The 16,023-nt window shown below is 39.9% G+C and overlaps 1 protein-coding gene across 1 annotated transcript in view; it reads right to left on the bottom strand.

The window, feature by feature from the left end:
* ergic1 (endoplasmic reticulum-golgi intermediate compartment 1) overlaps window positions 1-5,795 on the bottom strand; it is a 42,111-nt gene extending 36,316 nt beyond the window's left edge. The window contains 1 exon segment of the mRNA XM_084331673.1: window positions 5,657-5,795. Coding sequence (XP_084187799.1) covers window positions 5,657-5,676 — 20 coding nt within the window. The 5' untranslated portion in view covers window positions 5,677-5,795.
* Window positions 5,796-16,023: the final 10,228 nt, after the last annotated feature.

The raw sequence follows: 16,023 nt of genomic DNA, 5'->3' as shown, positions 1-16,023 counted from the left end.
CTTCAAGAGTTTGTGCAACGCACTGAAGCAGCGTCTAACCTCTCTGCGACCTGTACGATCGATAAAACCATGATCATACTAAATAATTGCAATTGAATTTACCTCACATAATCACAATCACATGATTATTTGATTATTGCAGCGGCCCTACAGAGTAACTACGATATTGAAATGATATCCTTTACAATTACAGTGTTATTTACCATGTTAAAAAATGAAAGGTCAGTCAACATACAAGTCTGACAGACACATTCAGAAGAGTGTTACTAATCATAGTATCAAGGGGGTAAAACAGCTGTTGTGCTCCAGGCGGAACGGTGGTGTAGTGGTGGGTACTGTCGCCTCACAGCAAGAGGGTCCCGGGTTCGATTCCCGCTTGGGGACCAGGTTGCCAGGTACCCAGATGGGGTATTTCCCGGGCCTTTCTGTGTGGAGTTTGCATGTTCTCCTCGTGCTCGCAAGGGTTTCCCCCTTAAAAAAAAAGATTTGAAAAACATGCAGAACAGATCGCTAACGCTGTCGCGTCCCTGACGAAGACAAGAGCAGGTGTTGGGTCAAGCGCAGAGAGGACATTTCAACGACGACCCAAAAAATTTGTCGCCCATCTCGCATGTGTGTGTACACTGCAAAGACTTCTTCAAAGTACAGTTTAATTTGCCTATAGGTGATTTAGACATGTGGCCAATAGCCGTTTCACTTATGCTTGGCAAACACACCTTTGGTTTAACTGAACACTGATTAGAAACACTGGCATAATATTCAGCTAAAGTCATCTAATAGATAAGTGAAAGATACTGTAGATAAGTGAAATAAGTGAGTGATCTATAAGAAGTAGACGGCACGGTGGTGTAGTGGTTAACACTGTCGCCTCACAGCAAGAAGGTCCAGGGTTCGATTCCCGCTTGGGGACCAGGTTTCCACGTTGCCAGGTAGGGTATCTCCCGGGCCTTTCTGTGTGGAGTTTGCATGTTCTCCCCGTGCTCGCAAGCCCAGCGGTGCGTTCCTCATATCAACTCTGATTGCACGCACGCACGCTATTGACGCCGCGCTGCCGTGCGCATGCGCATAAATGTTCCCTTGTTTAAGCACAGACTAAAGACAGTGCCTAATTGCCTCTATGAATGGAATGTAACACATTTCATTCACAAGTTAGGTGTGAATGTATCTGAGAACGTATTTAACACACCTGACGACCGGCGCTATTGATATGCAAAGTAGCCCAGGTGGGTACTTATAGCGAGTTGGCGAGTGCAGCGCATTCGTGCATGTGCGTGCACGCGCTTCTGCCCAAATCTTTGGCTGCATGGAGTGCAGCCTCGTCCCATGAAGAACGCAACGGGGTAAAGAGGATTAAGACAAGATCCTACAAAGACAATGCATGTGTGTGTGTTCCGGTGTGTGTGTGCCACTTACATTGAGTGTCGTTGCATGCCAATTAAAGACCTCTGCGACAGGTCCTGCATTATAAAAGTAGATAAGATAAGTGAGTAGGGCTGTACCGAATGGTTCGAAGCTTCGATCATAATGTTGACATTCAAGTTCTAAAATCAACATTCAAATTTTATATATGTTTTTTTGTCTTTTAAATTTTTTGTCTATTCAATCTGTTTACACCAATGGGGGTTTTCTTCACAGTTGCAGTTAAAGATTAGACTACACTAATATTATAATATTATACTATAAGACGTCACCATCACTTTCATACCAACGGTGCCCTTATTGGATTATTTATGTTGACGAAACTGATGAGTTATATTCATTCAAGAAAGTTGATTTAATAAAAGAAAAAGACTAATTTAATCAGATTAATCACTTTATTCAAATTGAGGATTTAGTTTGAGATTTTTTTTTTTTTTTTATGAAGTAATTGTATTTTAATAGACAATAGCTTCGTTCGAATACTTCAAGCGAAGCTTCGAATGTTAAAAAATGACATTCGGTACAGCCCTATAAGTGAGTCTGCTCTATAAGTAGATAAAACAAGTGAGTCTGATCTATAAGAAGTAGATAAGATAAGTGAGTCTGATCTATAAGAAGAAGATACAATAAGTGAGTCTGATCTATAAGAAGAAGATACAATAAGTGAGTCTGATCTATAAGAAGAAGATACAATAAGTGAGTCTGATCTATAAGAAGTAGATACAATAAGTGAGTCTGATCTATAAGAAGTAGATACAATAAGTGAGTCTGATCTAAGTAGATAAGATAAGTGAGTCTGATCTATAAGAAGTAGATAAGATAAGTGAGTCTGATCTATAAGAAGGAGATAAGATAAGTGAGTCTGATCTATAAGAAGTAGATCAAATAAGTGAGTCTGATCTAGGGGTGTAAAGGTACACGTATCCGTACTGAACCGAACTGTTTCAGTGTGTACCGTACCGAACGGCTGTGTAGTGTACCGAACTAATACAACGGCATGTTAACCACTAACAACCGCCCACAGGGGGCTGTTTTTTTCACAATCTAATATAATAAAAAAAAAAAAATGTAATATAGAATATTCGTTGACAGCCCTACAAGTACAATTAGTTACTGCACACTACATCACCCCTGAGTGGAACATGGAAAGCCAAACTTTCCCCCACTGTACCGAAAACCCGTACCGAACCTTGACTTCAAGACCGGGGTACGTACCGTACCGTGGTTTTTGTGTACCGTTACACCCCTAGTCTGATCTATAAGTAGATCAAATAAGTGAGTCTGATCTAGAAGAAATAGATACAAATACGTGAGTCTGATCTATAACAAGCAACAGGAATATTTCAATGATTGCAAAAGAGTTTTCCTGAGTTCAGATTTTAAGATGTTTCAATGACATGCAAAGGTGTGATTTTTCTGAATTGTGTAATTTAAGTATTTTATACAGCAAGCTAACGGTAACCTATAGCTGTTATATACATCAAAAGATGTTAATCATAGGGCGGCTAAGTGGCGCAGTGGGCAAGGCGTTCGCCACTAACGCAGGAGATGCTGGGTTCGAGCCCAGCTCTCTGCGTTGCTACCGGCTTGGCTGGTTGTTCATACTAACACAATTGACAGCGACTCCTACAGGTCGGTTGGTGCGCCTGTGCAGCAGAATCAGTAAGTATCGGGGGCAGCGTGAGCCTCCCACGCGTTACTCCTCTCCACTGAGAGATTGCGCTGTTCAGGTGAAAAGATGCGACAGCTGCCTCCTCGTGTACCGGAGGGGACACGTGATGCAAGGCTTGGTCCTCACTGCAGCCGACCAGTGGGAGGCATAGTCTAGCAACGTTCGAGACAGGGGAGGGGAGAATTGAAGGGGGAAATTGACTAGGCAAAATTGGGATGAGAGAGAAAATAGAATAAAAATAAGGAGAAAAAGTGGATCCAAACAAAAAAAGATGTTAATCATCAGAGGGATACATTTACAATACTGAGATAACCACTGGGTTAACTAACTTAGCTAAAAAAAACAAGTTTAGCTAATATTAGGATGAATGTAAATGCCTGCACGCCTGGTGATATGATATGGATAAGTCCAGTTAAGTAGCCTAGCCTATCAATAGCCCTAGACCATTAACAATGTTAATGTAGACCTGGCCATGAATAGGCTACAGGGAGTGCCGTTTATTCAGGTTGGCTCATTTTAATCTTATGTAAAGAGGCGCAGTTATTTGGCTAGAGTTACACTATTGTGGCTTTTTGACACCGCATAGCGGCCACCACCAGTTTCAATGCTATAGTAGCCTGACTAAATAAAAGTCATCAAAAACAGTCATTACGGCTGGACGACATGGAAGTAATATACTCATTAGCACTGTCCTCAAATAATAGGAAGTAGAGAGTGCTCATCTGGTAATCAGAAGGTTCCCAGTTCAATTCCAGCTTCTCTCGGCAGTGTGTTGGAGGTGTCCTTGAGCAAGACACTGGACCCTAATGGCTCCCAATGAGCAGCTTGGCACCTTGCATGCATGGTTGCCTCTGCCATCGGTGTGTGAATGTGAGGTGCAAGTTGTAAATTGCTTTGGATTAAAATGCTATATAAATGCAGTCCATTTACCATTCATCTAATACAGCCATTATGGCTGGACGACATGGAAATAATCAACATCCTCATTAGCACCGCCCTCAAATAGTCATAGAAGCTGTCGACTAATTGATTAGTTGATTTAACCGACAAACCAGTAAGATTGCGTTTCCCACATGCAATCATGCAGAAGGACCTCTTTAAATCTAGCGCTTAGCTGAGATGTGTTCATGATTTGTTCAGTTAATGACGTATTCATGGGGAAAAAGGCATACAAAACAACTAATCAACTAAGAAAGTCTTGGTTGACTGAGACCAAACCAAACTAATAATCTACTAAGGGGCAGTCATAATCATCAGTCATTGATAATAATTATCGATTTTCTATTTGTTCAATGTTGATAATATACTGTATGTCACCATATCTGCTATGTGCTGACATACTCAAAATCACAATCACAATCAATGGTAATATGAAATGTGATATCAAACCCAAAAACAAAATTTCCAAATGACAGTCCACAATGAGATCAAATCTAAATTGTGACTAAATATAGTCGCAAAATAGATCATTTCACACACATTTTTTTTTTTAAATATGGGGCAATTTGAAGGTAGCCTGGTCTTGTTACTTATAACCGTCAGTTCACACTGGATTTCCTATATTTTATCTTCGTTTTAAAGCCGATGAAGCTTGGAAAGTATATTACTTCGCACATCAATACTTAGACATTTTGCAATGTTCTCTTCACCTTTGTCCTAAGTAGGCCGGCGGAGGCTGCCTGACACCCCAGCAGTAGATAGAGTTACAGCGACCAGTATGCAAATATTAGCTGAGCCTGAGAGTCAATATCCTGTGCTTTGTTTGACTTATGCCGTGGAGAGATAGTTGACACAATCTTTCAATGATTGCAAAAGAGTGTTCTAAGTTCAGTAGCCTATAGGCTGTTTTTAAGATGCTTCAATGAGATGCAAAGGTGTGTGTGTTTTTCTGGATTGTGTATAGCCTAATAGGCTTCCAGACACACATACACACCGATTACAATGTGCAAGTATGTTATACACAGAAATATGATGAATTGAAAATGGGGGACCCTGAACAAAAAAAGACGAACGTCTTTCTCTGGTCTGCATTCCCTTAACAATTGTGTGTATTGAGCCGTACTGTACCCATTCTGCAATCTGTTAATAAAGTTTTCAATCAATCAATCAATTTGTAACCTATAGCCTAAAAATGCCTGTTATATGTGTATCAAAACATATCATGGTTATAGGGATACCTTTACAATACCGAGAGAACCACTGGGTTAACTAACTTTGCTAATGTTAGGATGATGTAAATGCCTGCACGGTCATATTATTACATGGAGAAGTCCAGTTAAGTAGCCTAGCATAATCAATAGCCTAGTCCATTATCAAGAAGTAGAGGCTTATCCGAGCCACGGTACATTATATGGGAAACATTGTATCGTCACTCAGTGATGTCTGCACCAATGTATTCATGCTGACAGTGAAACACACGACTACAATAATAGCTTGTTGGCTTCGCACTTGTAGGCGAGGGTTTTCCCAGCATTGATTCATCCATGCATCCACACACACACACTACAAAGCACAACGATAGCGTTCTACGTTAGCTACTCAAATGAACTGAAGCCCCATACTCACCTCCTAACATCGAAAGGCATGATTGTATTGTTTACACGTTTGACAGGGGAATTATTGGATAATTTCTACAATCAACGGCCAGGCAAAGACTTCTCTTCAGTCCCACCGGTTGTTCATCGGTACCGGGTTGACGTCAGCTTAGGACGCTTTGCAGAGCCTCATTGGCTGAGACATACTTCCTGTCAGCTGTGATTCTCTTTCCGCTGGTAGACGCTAGATCCCACGGCCCGGGAGATACATTTTTGCATTTTTTATTTTTATTTTAGGTAGTGGGAGTGGTTAATATTAGGGCTATGGATAGGATTAACACATTTTAACATTCAATTACGATGACTTGTGGTTTTTGCAGTTTGGCCAAAAACGGACGACCCCAAATGAAATGCCGATGTGTGTGATCTAGCACCAACTCTGTAAACCGCCATAGTCGGTTACTCGATTGTTAGGTTATTTAGCTTAGCTCCATGGAGAATCCATGTATGAGAGAGAGAGAGAGAGAGAGAGAGAGAGAGAGAGAGAGAGAGAGAGAGAGAGAGAGAGAGAGAGAGAGAGACACACACACACACTCTCTCTCTCTCTCTCTCTCTCTCTCTCTCTCTCTCTCTCTCTCTCTCTCTCTCTCTCCCTCTCTCTCTCTCTCTCTCTCTCTCTCTCTCTCTCTCTGTACATCTTACCAGTTGATATACATTTTATGTGATAATTTTGAGTGATATTTTGGCATTATATGCTTGTCAATAAAAATAAAAAGTTATATTACCTTTACAAACACTACCACGATTCCTTTCTCTCTGTCATTAATGATTTTACTTGAGGGAATTGAAACCCTATTTGAAGAACCTGCCAAGGCCCAAGGCTACCCACGACGAGGCCCTCAAAGGCCCTACAGAGAGGAAGTGCTTTGACCTGCCTAAGAGTTCGGAACGATTATATATAACGGCAAGAAATATACCTCCTCTATGATAAGGTGGGTTGGTTTTCTCTGGCAGAGAGGCATAATGATCATTGGTATTTGTTTTAGTGTACCAACTCCTGGAATGGCCTTCAGTATACGCTGATTGTTATCAGTGTTTTGCTTGTATTTTATAGTTATTATGCAATTATTGATGTGTAATTGTTTTACAATGTTTTTCTTACCTGTAATCTTGACACACTTGTAAATGAGGGCAACCTCAATTGTCTTCAAGCAGAAATAATGGTTTGAATGAATGCATATTATGTTCTTTATAAGAAGAAATTAACTAGGAAAACAGTGTTTTTGCAGTAGCAGACCTCAGCCAAAATCATTCAACTTGTATTAATTCTCGATGAAAACCATTGTGGAGGGAAAACATTAATTTGCAATGATGTTGAGAAGAACAAATTAAATAGAAAGAGAGAGAGATAAGGCAAAAAGAAACAAAGCAACACAATACAAGGGGAAATAATACAATAAATACAAATACAGTATGAAGTGAAATGGTTTGTGACCATAGATTTAAACTCTAATGTGTCTGGAGCACAAAAGCTAATAGCAGATTTCCCAAGTTCAGTGCAAACTCAAGGTACTTGAAGCCAATCATGGCTTCAAATGGGGGACCCTGATGTAAACAAGACAGAGGGATTTTTCTGGTCTGCATCCTCTTAACAATTGTTTGTATTGAGCAATCTGTTAATAAAGTTCTCAATCAATCAATCATTGGAGTGAATATGATATGGACCAATCTAACAATGAAGCGATATAAGGTGGAAGATCTCCAATAATGGTGTCATAAATAAACAGATATGCCAATGCGTATCATGTCTCTTGGTAGGATGGGCCGGAAGTGAAGTGGGCTGGTCCAAAAAATAATAATAATAATTTGTAATTTTTTTTGATGGGGGGGGGGGGGGGGGGGGGGGGGGGGGGGGGGGTTAGATGTAAAAATTAAAATTGACACAGAAAGATGCTTAAAAATAGCCTACTAGCTCTTGCAGTGATTTCAGTCATCTCCCAGGCTACATGGTCTGTACAGCGAGCCGGTGTGGGCCAGTGTGAGTCGGTGTGTGGGCCACTAATGTGGGCCGGTATGTGGGCCGGTGTGTGGGCCAGTGTGTGAGTCAGTGTGTGGGCCACTAATGTGGGCCGGTATGTGGGCCAGTATGTGGGCCGGTGTGTGGGCTGGTGTGTGGGCCAGTGTGTGACTCGGTGTGTGAGCCATGTGGGCCGGTATGTGGGCCAGTGTGTGAGCCGGTGTGTGGGCCGGTGTGTGGGCCGGCAGTGGCGCTGGCATTCAATTCCATAGTATGCATGATTGCTCGCACAGAAACAGTACGTCCAGATGATGTAGCCTACACAGCGCTCTACTACACTACCCAGAGCGCAACAACACAATAGTGTGTGTGCGTGTGTGTGCGCGGGCCGGAGTGACTCTGAACGTCTCAGGCTGAATTTGTGTCCCCTAGCCTATCCGTGACATCGAACGAGAGAAACTCAATGCCATTTGGAGCATACCGTAGCGTAGCCTAATTCTCCTAATTCTCTGACACCGTATAGCCTCTGACAATATAAGCCTTCAGAAACGTTTTTTGTTGTCCTTTTAATGAAGGAATACTCTCCAAATCAGATAACACGGACGATTGCTTCTACTGTGCGAGCTGCCTGCCATTATAATAATAATGCAGGACCTGCTCAGAGGTGCCATTGCTGTTTGAATGAAGATTTGCTTCTGTGACCCCTATTAGTCGAATAGTCGACTAATCGATCGAAAGGAGCTGTAGTCGACTGCCAACCTCTTAGTTGAATGCAAAAAAATATAAAAAATTATTAGAATATTTATTTTTATTTATTAAAAAATTTGTATAATTTTTTCCAAAATAAAAGAGGCCTAGAAGCATTGCTAACACTAATGGCATGCATACCAGAGGCTAACTGCCTAAGAAAACAGGCACAGAGGCACTGAAAGAGGATTCCACCCATCTAATGAACACTATAGACAAATATCAAGATGTATCCATCAGTGGACCAATTGCATGCTTTTGCAGAGGACAAGAAGCCTTTCGTCGACTCCTTCAGACATTAAGCACCCCCACAGCCCAAATGGAATGATAAAAAAAAATATGTATTATACTTTTTTTTTCAACTTTTTTTTTCATAGTCGACTATCGGCTAATTTCGGCCAATCAAAGTCGACTATCCAAATCCTTAGTCGGGGACAGCCCTTGTCGTCAAATGTTGTGCTTAGTGAACAACGTGAGGCTGCCTGGAGATATAGCTCTAAGGTGGAAGAGCTGATCAGCAGAGGGAAGCAGTAATCTAACAACTGAGAATTTAAGTAGGCTATCTTTCCTTCTTTCAGATTTTTGATACACTGTTTCTCCATCAAGAAAGCTTTTTCATAATTTGGATGGCATTTTACTAACTTCAGTGTCAACCAAGAATGATATGCAATTCGAAATTGGCCCCTGTAAAAAAAAGAAATGGTGGAGCTGAAAAAGCTAGAATTAAAAAACAAAAACAACAAGTGACTTGCTGCGAAACATGGTGATGTAAAGTAGGACAATATAGACAGACAGACAGACAGACAGACAGACAGACAGACAGACAGACAGACAGACAGACAGACAGACAGACAGACAGACAGACACACACACACACACACACACACACACACACACACACACAGAGAGAGACACACACAGAGAGAGAGAGAAACAGCGAACATGCTCTTGGAATGGGTGTCTGGGAGGAAGTGTGTGTGTGTGTGTGTGCGTGTGTGTGCGTGCGTGCGTGCGTGCGTGCGTGCGTGCGTGTGTGTGTGTGTGTGTGTGTGTGTGTGTGTGCACTGTGCACAAGTGCACATCTAGGGGCGGGGTGTAGATTTGTCTCCCTGATGTTGACTCCTTAGCCACAGCCTTGGGTTGTTTAATACTGGACAAGTGTTTCATAACGGCCGTTGTGTGGGCCAGTTTCGAGGCCGGTGCGTGGGCTGGTGCGTCTGAATGTCCCGGGCTAAATTGTGTCCCAGTCCGCCCCTGGGTCAGAGTGATATACAGAAAAGGTCTTAAAGAGTGGTATGAAACGTCCTGAAAGGGTATGAAACGTCCTAAAAGGGTATGAAACATTCTGAAAGGGTATGAAACTTTCTGAAAGGGTATGAAACTTTCTGAAAGGGTATGAAACGTCCTGAATGGGTAGGAAAACTTCCTTCCCAGCCCTTCCCAGAGACAGTCGCATTTCTCTCCTCTCCCCAGGCTCCTCAAGGCCGTTCCTACCGCCGCCTCTACTGCTCCATGGAGCCCGACGCTGCTATGCTCTGCTTCATGCCGGTTGCCGGACTATACTCAAATCAACTCTAAATGGATCTAATCAGTGGATTGCATATTTTCTTCAAGAAGCAGAATAAGGCTAACCGTCTCTGCCTATTGGGACATCATAATCGGGCTACCAACTTGAAGACGTGTTCATTTTTGGATTATCAAAGCTTTTGGACTGCAATAAGAAGATTTTGGATCTGTTTACCGCGCACAGGACCTACCAAAATGAACTGATTAAGACACTTGGACACTTGGACTAATAATGCATTCAGTCATTTGGACGGAGTTGTTAAAACTCACTCCACTCAAATCAATAGAGTTATATTTCACTCTATTCAAATCAAATTTAAAGTGACGTGGCTGGGATAAATGTGCCAGTCAGTCAGCCAAAACAAATTCCTGGACCAAGGTCGAAACAGGGAGCTGCTGGAGTCGAAGGCCCTCTGGGAGATAAGAGTGGCAAGCAGCTTCCCCCACCCCCACTCCCTACCCAATCCCCCCTCCCGCATGTACGCCCGGCGCCACTCCCACGTGATGGTGACGGCAGCCGACTAGAGGGGGGAGCCTAAATTACTGTCTCATCACCAAAGCCCGATCCCCCCCGTCCCTGCCCCCTCCCGCTGGACAATCTTTCCACCCTCCCTCCCGCCACCTGGCGCAATGACACCCCAAAATTTTATGATTGTGATATGTTGTTGTTAATGAGACGATGAGCTGTATGTGTGTGTCACTGGAATTTCCCCAAGGGGATCAATAAAGGAATATCTTATCTTATCTTATCTTAAAACGTCTGTACTGAGTGACAGCAGTTGGAAATTATTTCAGCAGCTATACGGTAAGCCCAGAAAGAATAGAATGAAGAATCTTGAGAACCGTTCATCCGATCAACTTCACTGCACTTCCTTGGGTCCTAACTAAGCAATACACCCACCATGTGTGGAGTTGATTGGATGAGTGATTCTCAGGAAACCTGCAAGCAGCAACACCGGGGGCCAAGCAATCGGCCCGTTCCAAGCAATAATACAAACTGGCAAGAGCTCCAACATCTGTTTTCATCTGACTAAAATGTTAGTAGGCTCACATATAATCACATATTATATTATTTATAAGCACTTATGGACGCATATACGCATTTACATATAAGAGAGAGGAGCTTGAGCAGTAATGTGACTGCCTAATATATTTTTTTTTCTCATTTGGATATATAAAAAAACTACTTTTATTTTATTTTTCATTATTTGATATATTCTTTTTATTTGTATTAAATTATAATGTAAAATATTGTAAGGAAGGGGCAGGGCTTGATACGTTTTTTACTTCCCTCTGTTCCTTCTCGAACACTTATTGTATGGAAATAGTCTTTGACTATTTACCTTTTTGTTTTTTAAACTTGTTTTATGTTTCTATGTTCGAGACAAATAAAAATAAAATCAAATATTTAACATTACAAAACACATGCATATTGCATGGTTCACAATGATCACACATGTTACAGATGCAGTATGGGGCAGGCAGTTTTTATGAGCACGTATCCAAGTCCTGTGGCCCACTTTTGGGTCATAGTCCAGTGGTTGAGAAACATAGTGCTATAGAGAGAGATGCAGCACATGGAAATGTTAAAGGTGCACTTTACCAGAAAACACAATACCACACACATCCAAAAACGAAACAGTTTTGCACACATTAATTTAGTTTGAAGATTAATGAGACTGAATGAGTTTGAATATGGCCACCGGTGATCTGAGACACTGAAGCTTTGTGTTGTGTTAATCACAGTTCAATGAAATGATGATGTAGCAGCTATAAGACAAAGTATTGTTTTTTTCATCTACATAATTTCATGGAGCTGTAAGTAACACAACTCAATTCAGTGTCCCCGATGATATCACTGGTGGCTATATTCAAACTGATTTACTCTCAATAACTCAAACTAAATGAATGTGTGCAAAGCCGTTTTTGGATGTGTGTGAGATTATGTGCAAAATAAATCAGCATTGTTTTTGGTGACCTGCCCCTTTAAGCTCATACATTTTGATACATTACGGTGTTATATCGTACTTTTACATGTATATGTGTAACGGATGGTATCGTGAAGCGCAGTCAAGAAGGGCTGGGGTGAGTAGCGGTGCTATGGGTTAAACTCACTCTCACATCCTCAAAAGACGCATAGACACGGTACAAAGAAGTGAATTCACCTCTTGGTATAGAGGTCTGTGTTGCTGCCCGCGGTGTGGGAGACCGGGGTTCGGCATCGAAGTTTGAGGTGACGTTGTCACAACCGTTACATATGTTTATGATTGTCCTACTGTTCATCTTTGAGGAAGGCTTCTCCATAAAGATAGCCTTAATGAAATAGTTCATTAGTCTTAATAAATGAAAACAAAGCACTTTTGACAGAGGTAAATCACAAGTCTTTCAAGATAAGGTGTTTGTGGTCATTTGAAGACCAGATGGGCCCTGTGTCACTGTTTCCCCAGTGCTGCTTCCCTTGTTGCCTGGGTGATTATGACAGTAAACAGGCTGGGTTGACAGCAAGTGACAACAGAGTCACCACACAGGAAATGCCTTTCTGTCATCCTCTGTTTCACTTCCCTTTCTGGAAGAGTCATTGCTTAAAAAAACCCAGTTTTTCTCTGACGGATAGAAAGGTTGTGTTTTTCAAACCAGTTTTACTGTCATCCATGAACATCTGGACATATTGACTAGTGCTTTGCTTTTCACACAAGTCACTTAGGTTGAACATATATATATTTGTAATGTTTATTTATTTATTTATTTATTTATTTATTTATTTATTTATTTATTTATTTATTTATTTATTTATTTATTTATTTATTTATTTATTTATTTATTTATTTATTTATTTATTTATTTATCTATTTATTTATTTATTTATTTATTTATTTATTTATTTATTTATTTATTTATTTATTTATTTATTTATTTATTTATTTATTTATTTATTTATTTATTTATTTATTTATTTATTTATTTATTTATTTATTTATTTATTTTTATTACTGTTCTTGCCAATTGGCTAAGAGGGCACATGGCAAAATATGGCAATGCAAAATTGCGCATTTTGTATTTTCTTATATTTTCTTAATTCACAGTTACATCATCATACATGTCTCGAAGGGCTTTACAGGCCTACATTTACAATGAAATGACACCCCCTGACCTTTAACCCTCAGCGAAGACAAGGAGTAATAGTAGCAGATAGTAGTATGTTTTCAAAATCAAAGTAAGTGAATGACGTATGGATACATGTAACAACCAATAGTGTTAGCAAACTGTTCGTGACTCAACATAGTGGTACGCATGCTAACATGTCCAAATGTTCTATCAAAGTCAAACATTTCTGTAATTTCACAAGCTCAATGTCTTGATTTAGCCGAGCGCCTATTGCGTCACTCTTTTCTCCTTTCTTCTTTTTTGTCCTCCCCTCGTCTTCAAAAATACGTATTTCCTGTAACTTTTATAGAAAACACATTTACAGTAGTGAGGACAAAATGTTTGGGTACAGATTGTCTTCAGAGCCCTTGTGTAACCCCCCCCCCCCACCTCCTCCTCGTCGTCCTGGGAACATTCCAGCACTGTGGCATGTGTTACAGTTGACTCATCACACAGGAGTGTGAGGTTAAAAACTGGCTAAGAGAGTTTTTGCAATCTTATGTGATTGCGTTCCTTTCCTTTGGTCTCCCTCTACCCCCGCCCCCCAACCTCTCTCTCTCTCTCTCTCTCTCTCTCTCTCTCTCTCTCTCTCTCTCTCTCTCTCTCTCTCTCTCTCTCTCTCTCTCTCTCTCTCTCTCTCTCTCTCTCTCTCTCTCTCTCTCTCTCACACACACACACACACAGACACACACACACACACACACAACAACCTTTTTTGCCTAGATAAAACAGGAACTAAGTCATTACTGATGTAAGGTCTCCAAATAGAGGACCCTTTACTTACTCAGGTTGCAGCGATGTGAGAATGACGTCACGGCCTGCATGTCAATGTCATCTTTTTCGAGCAAAATACAGACGTCTTATTTTGTGCAAAAGACAGGGGAGCAACAAAGTGACTTAGCAACGTAGACTCGATAATTAATACATTTTTTACTGTGTACAGTATATACGGAATGACATAGTTTGAATCATCACAGGGATATAACCTTAATGAAGCAGGTTATGGTAGTGGTACTTTTTGAAGAGGGTTTTCGTCCAACTTGATGGGGATAGCTATCACTAAGCCACTTACTAAACTCATCTTTCACAAGACAAAACAAATCGAAGTCTGTGTGTCCTTGCTATAGTGGTTTTATGACACTCTTCACCCTGCTATTCTATTCCACTGTATTTCTATTCTAATTTAGTGTATATACTCTACTACATCCTGCACAATTGTACAGCCCTAGTATACTCTATTGCACTTTAATTATAATTTAGTTTATATATTTTATTTATATATATTACTTATCTGTTAATGTTGCACCAAAACAAATTCCTTGTATGTGCAAACTTACTTGGCAATAAAGACCTTTCTGGTTCTGATTCTGATAAAAAATAAAAAATAAAAAAAAACACCCATGACCATAAGACAGTGAACTGTGTTGTTGCTCGTCCGTAATAACGCTGTTGCTCCCTTGATGAGAAGCGTGGTGTCCATTCTGACTCAACCACAAAACAAAGTGTTTCCCACACACTTACTGTACAGTAATCGTGTTTACTTTTTGACAACCCAATTAGGTCAGGATTATGGAAGTCAATAACTCTAGGACTATAAAGTCAAGACTGACAAAAGGTCAGATTCAGAGAGATCCCCATCTGCCGCTGTGCTTGTCTTTCTGTACAGAACACTGTTTTGTTTCCAGCATGTGGAAATTTACTGGCATTCAGATGTCTATACAGTGATTAACTTTTATGGTTAGCCTTCGCTCGCGGGGCATTGAACACTATGTACTCCTGACTAATAAAAACAAAGAATAAACTTTTATGACCACCATGGCAGGTATTTACTTATTATCATCTTGTTATTTGTCAACTCTCAGCTGAAGAGGCAGAATAAGAATCAAATTAAACAATAACATCATGGAAAATTTGCAAAAAAAAAAATCCTTAAATTGAAAAATTATAATGCCATGATGATAAAAGCAATGTGAGCTCAATAAAACAATGATGGGAGTGGGACTATACTTATGATGATCATAATTAGCACACGTGTAATGGATTCTCTTTTTGGTTGATTATAGTAAGCATAAGCCAACACATTTAGAAAATAATCGGCATAATTTGTCAAAGCATAAATATTTCTATAATAAATGGTTGTTTGTCTATCATTACTATTAGGCTAGGTCTAATGTATTTTATTAGATTGATGTATACATGCCTATACAGTGATAATCAAAGTTTAGGCCTCAACTGATTATAAGGATAAGGATAAGGATATCTTTTATTAATCCCTCACGGGGAAATTCCAGTGACATACACATACAGCTCATCGTCTCATTAAACAATCATCATTTCACAATCATTACATTTTTACAGTAATAACGGCACAACATAAATTCAAACAGACATGTACATTTGTTGACACATGTTATTGTATATCTTCCTGTACATTTAACATTATACTGTATATTTTCTTAATGTATATACATATTTTAGAATGTATATATTTGACTGTGTATTCTTATTTTTATTTTTTTTAATATACCTAAGTGTTTATTGTGAGCTATCTGTAGTGCTGAATTTCCCTCGGAATTAATAAAGTATTTTCTATTATATTATATTATATTAAAAACGTTTTTTATAACTTTCAATTAAGTATTTGTTTATACACAGTAAATTTCGCTGAATGAATGAATTAATTACATTTTTATTTAACAGATTGCAGAATGGGTACAATACAGTACAGCTCAATACACACAATTGTTAAGGGATGCAGACCAGAGAAAGACGTTTGTCTTGTTTACATCAGGGCCCGCCATTTTCAATTCATAGTGAATTGAAAGTTGAGTAAATTTTACTCTCAAACTGAGTAAAATGTTACTTACTTGGGCTCAAATGGACTTTTTTGTTTTTGAGAAAACCTATCAGAAATAATACAAGTG

This window comes from Notolepis coatsorum (assembly GCF_963971535.1).
Source record: "Notolepis coatsorum genome assembly, chromosome: 16".
NCBI lineage: Eukaryota > Metazoa > Chordata > Actinopteri > Aulopiformes > Paralepididae > Notolepis > Notolepis coatsorum.
This window is presented reverse-complemented; position numbering and strand designations above follow the sequence as displayed.